At 39.3% G+C, this 9,681-nt stretch overlaps 1 protein-coding gene across 1 annotated transcript; it reads left to right on the top strand.

Moving 5' to 3' along the window:
• Nucleotides 1-5,259: 5,259 nt before the first annotated feature.
• Nucleotides 5,260-9,465, top strand: LOC148034622 (putative L-ascorbate peroxidase 4, peroxisomal). The gene is made up of 9 exons (XM_087679552.1): nt 5,260-5,445; nt 6,544-6,668; nt 6,899-6,948; nt 7,572-7,637; nt 7,725-7,773; nt 8,224-8,306; nt 8,409-8,488; nt 8,739-8,841; nt 8,946-9,465. The coding sequence occupies exons 1-9, from the start codon at nt 5,333-5,335 to the stop codon at nt 9,171-9,173; spliced, it is 897 nt and encodes a 298-aa protein (XP_087535678.1). The 5' UTR covers nt 5,260-5,332; the 3' UTR covers nt 9,174-9,465.
• The last annotated feature ends 216 nt before the right edge of the window (nt 9,466-9,681 follow it).

Consider the following 9,681-nt stretch of genomic DNA (forward strand, 5'->3'; position numbering starts at 1 on the left):
TTGGGAGTTAATGATCATGTTGCTTTGAGTAGTGATTGCTAGTCACTTAAGTGACTTGTTTCGTGGGCTATGTGGTGGAGAATGAAGCATGATATCAAAAAGACCATTTAGGGCAGATTTAGGGGTGCCAACATGACTAATTGGGTGGCTGTTGTCCAATATGGCCACAAAGGTGAAGGAGATGACATGCCTACTGGGAGAGGACACAAGGAAAATGTAGGGAAAAGAGCCAAAAAAAGCAAGTGGGTTGGAGGCTCATGCATTGTAAAAGAGAGAGGAGAGTATTGGGACTATTTCGAAATAGGGGAAGAGAAGGCGACAAGCTATCCTTGAATATTTTTAGCTCTTACAAGGTCTTGGAGGTGATATCTCACTTAATTCTTGGTCCTAAACATTAGGGGAGCCTTCTTTGATCATTAAAGAGGAGTTTTGATAGGTTTATGCTCTTCATGCGGACTATTTTAGAGGCAATATCTCACTTGATTCTTGGTCCTGAACATTAGGGGAGTCTTGATCATTAAATAGGAGTTTTGATGGGTTTATGCTCTTCATGTGGACTATTTTGGGCTATGAATAATAGTCAAGAACAAGGCCGCAAGCTAGAAATGGAGATTTGATGCTCAGACAAGGCTTCTCTTGAGTTCTATCACTTAATACTTGATCGCTACCTTTAGTAGACATAGTATAGACAACGGATGTGGGCAAATGGTTTATGGATCTCAAGACCTCAATTCCCATGTCTATTGCTTCTCCCATCATGTCATTTGTTGCTCCCATGATGTTTACTATCCTACATGAGGTAATTGTACATTTGTTTGATATAATCGAATCCCAAAATGAAATTGTACGACAAGGATGCATTGGCTACCATTTGTAAAGATCTTAATATGGAGATATAAGTGTCACAACCAAAAAATACTGACAACCTTGCACCATTAAGCACAAGACATCAAATTTACCAGGACATATACTTACTCTACAACACATAATGAGCACAACAAAGCTTGCCTAACAATTTACTGAAGTGATACAATCCTAGTAAAAGCAAATACAAGATGTTGAATTAAGACAATCATCTCTCGGTTACACAAGGTTTCCCATGTAATTTCATACTCCCATGAAATTAAAGCATTCAATTAAACCAAATCAAACACCAAATGATGCAGTCAATCATTTGCACATAAAGATCAACACAACATGCATGGTAATAATGAGCATACATCATGCATGACCCTTGGGAGTATGTCAAGGATGTGAGTGGACGAGTTATGGCTATCAAGTACTCAATTCCCATGTTTATTGCTTTTCCCATCACATTATTTGTTGCTTCCATGCCATTTGCCATCCTACATATGCAAATTATGCCTTGTTGCTAGGCATAACATTACTCCGATTTGGGCACCTTTATGCATCCAAAATGGCAACATGACACTTGGTCACGTTGTAATGGGATTTTTGACATAGAGTGTGAAAGTAGGATATGCTCTGTCTTGTGGAAGAGTTCATGCTTTGTCTACTAAATGGTAAGTGATATACTTCTTGGTTAGTGGACTTCTTTACCTTACTCATTGTCATGATAATAGGAGTTGGTCAAGTGGAGTCTTGGGAGTTAATGATCATGTTGCTTTGAGTAGTGATTACTAGTCACATAAGTGACTTGTTTCGTGGGCTATGTGGTGGAGAATGAAGCATGATATCAAAAAGACCATTTAGGGCAGATTTAGGGGTGCCAACATGACTAATTGGGTGGCTGTTGTCCAATATGGCCACAAAGGTGAAGGAGATGACATGCCTCCTGGGAGAGGACACAAGGAAAATGTAGGGAAAAGAGCCAAAAAAAGCAAGTGGGTTGGAGGCTCATGCATTGTAAAAGAGAGAGGAGAGTATTGGGACTATTTCGAAATAGGGGAAGAGAAGGCGACAAGCTATCCTTGAATATTTTTAGCTCTTACAAGGTCTTGGAGGTGATATCTCACTTAATTCTTGGTCCTAAACATTAGGGGAGCCTTCTTTGATCATTAAAGAGGAGTTTTGATAGGTTTATGCTCTTCATGCGGACTATTTTAGAGGCAATATCTCACTTGATTCTTGGTCCTGAACATTAGGGGAGTCTTGATCATTAAATAGGAGTTTTGATGGGTTTATGCTCTTCATGTGGACTATTTTGGGCTATGAATAATAGTCAAGAACAAGGCCGCAAGCTAGAAATGGAGATTTGATGCTCAAACAAGGCTTCTCTTGAGTTCTATCACTTAATACTTGATCGCTACCTTTAGTAGACATAGTATAGACAACGGATGTGGGCAAATGGTTTATGGATCTCAAGACCTCAATTCCCATGTCTATTGCTTCTCCCATCATGTCATTTGTTGCTCCCATGATGTTTACTATCCTACATGAGGTAATTGTACATTTGTTTGATATAATCGAATCCCAAAATGAAATTGTACGACAAGGATGCATTGGCTACCATTTGTAAAGATCTTAATATGGAGATATAAGTGTCACAACCAAAAAATACTGACAACCTTGCACCATTAAGCACAAGACATCAAATTTACCAGGACATATACTTACTCTACAACACATAATGAGCACAACAAAGCTTGCCTAACAATTTACTGAAGTGATACAATCCTAGTAAAATCAAATACAAGATGTTGAATTAAGACAATCATCTCTCGGTTACACAAGGCTTCCCATGTAATTTCATACTCCCATGAAATTAAAGCATTCAATTAAACCAAATCAAACACCAAATGATGCAATCAATCATTTGCACATAAAGATCAACACAACATGCATGGTAATAATGAGCATACATCATGCATGACCCTTGGGAGTATGTCAAGGATGTGAGTGGACGAGTTATGGCTATCAAGTCCTCAATTCCCATGTTTATTGCTTTTCCCATCACATTATTTGTTGCTTCCATGCCATTTGCCATCCTACATATGCAAATTATGCCTTGTTGCTAGGCATAACATTACTCCGATTTGGGCACCTTTATGCATCCAAAATGGCAACATGACACTTGGTCACGTTGTAATGGGATTTTTGACATAGAGTGTGAAAGTAGGATATGCTCTGTCTTGTGGAAGAGTTCATGCTTTGTCTACTAAATGGTAAGTGATATACTTCTTGGTTAGTGGACTTCTTTACCTTACTCATTGTCATGATAATAGGAGTTGGTCAAGTGGAGTCTTGGGAGTTAATGATCATGTTGCTTTGAGTAGTGGTTACTAGTCACTTAAGTGACTTGTTTGGTGGGCTATGTGGTGAAGAATGAAGCATGATATCGAAAAGACCATTTAGGGCAGATTTAGGGGTGCCAACATGACTAATTGGGTGGCTCTTGTCCAATGTGGCCACAAAGGTGAAGGAGATGACATGCCTATTGGGAGAGGACACAAGGAAAATGTAGGGGAAAGAGCCAGAAAAAGTAAGTGGGTTGGAGGCTCATGCATTGTAAAAGAGAGAGGAGAGTATTGGGACTATTCGAAATAGGGGAAGAGAAGGCGACAAGCTATCCTTGAAGATTTTTAGCTCTTACAAGGTCTTGGAGGTGATATCTCACTTAATTTTTGGTCATAAACATTAGGGGAGCCTTCCTTGATCATTAAAGAGGAGTTTTGATAGGTTTATGCTCTTCATGTGGACTATTTTAGAGGCGATATCTCACTTGATTCTTGGTCCTAAACATTAGGGGAGCCTATATCATTAAATAGGAGTTTTGATGGGTTTATTCTCTTCATGTGGACTATTTTGGGCTATGAATGATAGTCAAGAACAAAGCCGCAAGCTAGAAATGGAGATTTGATGCTCAAACAAGGCTTCTCTTGAGTTCTATCACTTAATACTTGATCGCTACCTTTAGTAGACATAGTATAGACAACAAATATAGAATTTCTCCTGGATTTGGGGCAGCATCTATACCGTGTTTTACTACTGTAATAAAAGAGTAATTATAGGGCTGAAGTGCTTATGAAGGCTTGTAGAGGTATTTACAGGGATTTATTCATTCCTATTCATGTATCTTGTCTATAGTGGTGCCTCATATAATCTTCCATTACCATATTGATGTATGCATGAGATTTTGGAGAAGTTGTCTACAACTTTTGGATTATGTTCAATAGAGATTATTCATATATTAGTATGTATATTGAGCTGTAGTCTTAGTTCACGTATTGCAATATCATCCCACGTGTGTGCATATGCCTGTCTTCGACATATCTATTAGATCTATGAGATGTATTGCAGATTGATTGCTTTGCTGAGCTGTATGAAATGGAGTCACTTGGTTTCACGTTTGTCTGTCTCCATTAAATCTTCGAAATTCTAAAATCTATTTCTTTTATCTTATACCATCTCTCAATTTCCCTACACCCTTTTGTCTCTTACCCTTGCGGTAGACCTTCAACCCTACATGCTCTGAGAACGTACAGAGTTCAAGTGTCGATATATGGAGAACATGGTTTCTCCCTATAGTTTTTTGGGTCTTCATAGTTAAATTTGGCTTACCTTAGGAAAACATGCTATTGCAGTGACCTTTTAGGCCCCATGTTAGCTCATCTCTATAGCACATGAAGGCAAGTAGTATTGATAATCCACGCACATGGACGCTTTAGACCTCACCGTGGTGAGCACTTTTGACATGTCATCAGAATATTATTGGAATATTCCTAACCATCAGTTGATCCAATTTCTCCCCGAGAACCATGGGGAAATTTTGTGTTACAGGCCCCAACCATAGCCAACCAGATTCCAACCACAAAAGTCTCAATGTGTCCATCGATGTTTGGTCTCCTCTCACAGAAAGGCATTCTATCAATTGTGTTTTTTTTTTGCTTACATGTGCGTAAGCCATCCTACCACTGTTGCTTTTTGAGATCATCACCGTAAGCTCTTCGAAATTTTTGAGATCATCGTGGTAAGCTCTTCGAAAGCCCATGTGGGAGGGCTATGAAAATGTAAATTGTTGTTACAAACATGGACTTAGGAAATGGTGGTGTGTGTGAGGGGCTTGACGCTGGAGTGTGACAATACATTGGCCAATGACTAACCTGAACAAAGAGGGAGAATTGTTTTGCTTTTTTCTTTTCTTTTGATCGAGGGCGATATTCTCTCGTCTAGAAAGAATATAGGGAAGCTTGATTTTCCTGGTATTTATCCTCCTCCGATTTAAAAAACAAAGAACAAAGTCACCGCAAAAATTTGCTCAGATATTTGGAAATTGAAAAGATATATAATTTTCACTCTCAGTTTATTTCTTCCCTCATTGCTTGTGCTGGAAGAAACACAGAGAGAGAGAGAGAGCCCTAATCAGACAGCCATGCCTGCTCCTGTCGTCGACGAGACTTACCTCAAAGCCATCGACAAGGCTCGGCGCGACCTCCGAGCTTTCATAGCAGAGAAAAATTGCGCTCCTCTCATGTTGAGATTGGCGTAAGTGTTCCCTTTTCTGTTGTTTTCTAATCACGTGCAAAAAAGGTTCAATGCTTTCTTGAACTAATCTCGGTTAACTCTGTATCATTTTGCTAAAAAGCTCCCTCAGAATCCGAGTTCTGATTGTTGGATTTCTCGCATTTTTGAGCTGTCGTAGGCACTGAACAGGATTCAGAGTCTTAGTAGTCTGATATGAAGTAGGTTGGATTGTTTGCACTTCTCGCATTTTTGAGCTGTTACCGGCACCTAACAGAATTCCGAGTCTGAATATTCTGATATTAAACAGATTGTTTGCTTTCTTGGAGGAGACATGTAGAGTGAGTTAGAGGACAGTTTATTGAGATAGAGAAGTTTTATAGACAAGGTCTTTAGAGTGCTTGAAACTCCATTACTCAAGATTTTGACATGTACCAACCTCAATGCTTGTAAGCTTAGATAGATTGAGAAGCTTGAGAGTCCTTGGTTTAGAATGCTTGTTGTTTGAATCGTTATGTTGTGAAACTGGATGTACGAATATATTGACCTGTGCAACCTCAGCTTGAAACTCCTTGGTTTAGATTGATTGCAGGGCTATTGTTGACCTGGGCAAGCTTAATGCCTGTAGCTTAAGTTAATTCAAAAGCCTGAAAGTCCTTGGTTTAGATTAACATAAGTCTCTTGAAACTTTGTAGATCAAAAACGATTTACGATGTTCGAGAAAGGAGATTGAGTGATAGTCATATTGGGGGCAAAAAACTGAATCGACAATTTGTGAGCCGATATGAAACCTCAATACTTATAAACGTTCATAGAAAGATGAGCTTGAAAGTCCTTGGTTGATCTTTTTAGAATTCCTAGGTGGAAAGCTTATGAAAGATCTTAGGGGCTCTTTGCTCACATTGCTAACCAGGTTCAAATCTGTCCCATTCAGTGATGGATAGGTATACAGGTTGCAAACTTCCATCACTACAGTTCCTCCTGTTGTCAGCTTTATAAAGAGTATACCATTGAATTCCTACACAGATGGGGTACAGAAACAATCAGTTTGTCATGTAGTTCACTGAGGTGCATAATTCATCAAAATTTGAGTAGTCTGAGGGTCTCTAATTTTGGTTTTAGGTGGCATGATGCTGGTACTTATGATGCACAAAGCAAAACTGGTGGAGCAAATGGTTCAATTAGGAATGAGCGGGAGTACATTCATGATGCCAACAAGGGTTTGAAAATAGCTATTGATTTTTGTGGTAAGCAAACACAACTCCCATGACTCGTAAAGAAAGGATAATAAAACTGAGTGATCGTTCTCCTGCATTACCAGTAGGTTCTTGGTTCAATGGCCATGCAGGTTTGTCATGGCTCAGGCTAGCTGATTTGATCTTATTCACGTCAAGTAGACTGCCATTGCCATCACATCTGTGGTGTTAAATACTATTTCTGGTATTGATACTGATGTGTGTATTTTTGACTTTTTCAGAACAATTCAAAATGAAGTATCCAATCCTAACATATGCAGATATCTACCAGGTTAATTGGATTCTGTTTTCAATTTAGTCTTTTTACAGAGCTTTAAAAAAGTTTCTGCTGCTTTGACATCTTACTTCTTTGTGAATGCTTGGGCTTAGTCCTACTACTGTTCTGTTCATGTATATGCCTTGTCTCATTCTTATGTTGAAAAGCAGTCCTGATTTTCTTTAATGGGCTTGCTGCAGATTTTCTTTAATGGGCTTGCAGCAGATCTTACTTTTTCTTTGCGGTGCTTCTTTTTTGTGACAATGTCAAAGCATATATTGTACAACTTTGTAAAGATTGATTAGTTTTCACAGGGTGACTTGAAGGTAGGTTCAGATGCGCACGTAGCTACAGTTGTGCCATCTAAGACTGAGCACATGATGCTAAGCTTGGTTCAGATGCATATATTTAGACATGGTGGTTGGAGGTCGTTGTTCTGTTGGATCTTGTATGTCCAGAATGTATGTTGGATTTCTAGTGTAGAGATCATTTTGAGAACCAAGTGCCTGGCCTAGCTGTAGAAGCCTTAATTTGAAGGTTGACTGGTGATTCACCAACTTCTTTTCAGCATAAATTGAACTTGTACTTTATAATGCTCAACAGTTATTGATTCAAGTGATATTTTCATGTATCATCAGCTTGCTGGTGTTGTAGCTGTTGAAGTCACTGGAGGGCCCACGATTGAGTTTGTTCCTGGGCGGAAGGTGCATATAAAAGGAGAGCACAGCTCTTGGTGTGTTCAGAATATGAGTGTGTGAGCTTTAACACTCCATAATTTGAATTGTCTGCAGGACTCTCTTGCTTCACCACCAGAAGGGCGACTTCCTAATGCTACAAAAGGTTTGGCTTCTCAAGCCTTGTCTAGAAAGCAACCTCTTTGGCACGTGGGAAGGCCTTTTTTTGCAGTTTTTGGGAAGAGTGTGTTTTGGATCTCATAGCACAGGAATTAACCATCTTTTGACACTGACTTAGGAGGTCACAAGCTGAATTTGTCATGTATAATCATTTGCACTATTGCACTTGGCTACATTTCACCTTTTTAAGTAGGTTTGGCTGCATAGGCAGTTGACTGGATGTGTTTAGGATTCTGCTTTTTGCATCTTGACAGGAGTTAGTTGCAATCATTCATCATATGTTTTCCCTGTGCAAGTTCTTTGAGGTTGACCTGGATCTCTTAGGGGTTGTCAATTTGGCCTAACAAGAGATTTACTCTTGAATTTGCAGTTAATCAAAACGTCTCCTAAATATTATATTAGGACTGTATGACAATGTTGATTTGTTCATTTACAGGTGCAGAGCATTTACGGGACATTTTCTATCGAATGGGTCTTTCAGACAAGGATATTGTAGCACTCTCGGGAGCTCATACCTTGGTAAAATGAGACTTGTATTCTTGGCTATGTGGCTGATTGGAATGGCATAATGGTAAATGTTTCACAGACCATAACAAATTATTCCACTCTTTAATCTCACAGGGAAGGGCTCACCCAGAAAGGTCTGGTTTTGAGGGAGCTTGGACGCAGCAACCTTTGAAATTTGACAATTTTTACTTCCAGTGAGACTGCTGTTTGAGCTTGTTTTATTATGCTGGCTCTAGATGACTATATATCCTATGTGATCACACCAAAACTAATCCTGATAGTAGCTAGTGGTCTCTTTAAAGTTATACTAATTATAAGTAGGTCAGGCAAACAAGATTTTGGCCTTAATTTTGGCTTGTGATCCTGTAGGTAGTCTAGAATTTGAGTTTTCTCTCAACAAGGTCATATTTGTTTCTTTGTTTATTTCTATTTTCTCTCGAACAGGGAACTTCTTCGGGGCGAGTCTGAGGGCTTACTGCAGCTGCCTTCAGATAAAAGCTTGGTTGAAGATCCAGCTTTTCGTCCTTATGTGGAACTCTATGCCAAGGTGAGCTTGGTGAAGGAAATTGTGAGCTGGCCTTTTGTATAGCCATCCTGATAGAGGTGTTTCATTGCTGATAAGTGCTTATGATATAACTGTCCCAATTCTAGGATGAGGATGCCTTCTTCAAGGACTATGCAGAATCACATAAAAAACTTTCTGAGCTTGGATTCAGGAGCTCAGTAGCTCCCCCTGCAGCTCCGAAAGGGAATATCAAGGATATTTATACGAGCCCAACAACTGTTTTGGCACAAAGTGCTGTTGGGGTGGCTGTTACAGCAGCAGTGGTTATCTTAGGCTATCTATATGAGGCTCGTAGAAAGATAGCTTCTAAGTAAGGCTTTCTTAAATCACGATCGTTGAGTGATGCCACATGTCGAAAGGACGAAGCAGAATACCCATGCTAGTGGTAAGGAACTGTGCAGTGTTATTATGTCTAGCATTAATCCTGTGGATAATTTAAATCCAGGAAATGTGAGGGCTGAAGTTGTGTTTAGCACTTTATAGTTCATTCTTTATATCCTTTATTCAGCTATCATTATATAGACTATGGGAACTCGATATCAATAACATGGTCTGAAGCTTCTGATTACTTCAATATACGCAATCTTGAGTTGTGTCATCCTTACACATGTTGAGTCTCTCAGGCTTTACATGGGCAACGTAACTGTGAGTTCACCAACTTCGCTGTGCCTCTGATTACTGTCTTAGTTTTGCATTCATAAATATATATGTAAGCTTGCTCTGAAGAGCATTTGTTCCGCTGTATGTCAATATATAAATCTTTGGAAGAATATTGTGCTGTTATGATCAGTTATGCGATCTCCTTTTCAGTTGGTATCTGCT

Source organism: Lygodium microphyllum, chromosome 6 (genome assembly GCF_053477565.2).
Source record: "Lygodium microphyllum isolate KBCC chromosome 6, Lygodium_microphyllum_v1.1.10, whole genome shotgun sequence".
Lineage (NCBI taxonomy): Eukaryota > Viridiplantae > Streptophyta > Polypodiopsida > Schizaeales > Lygodiaceae > Lygodium > Lygodium microphyllum.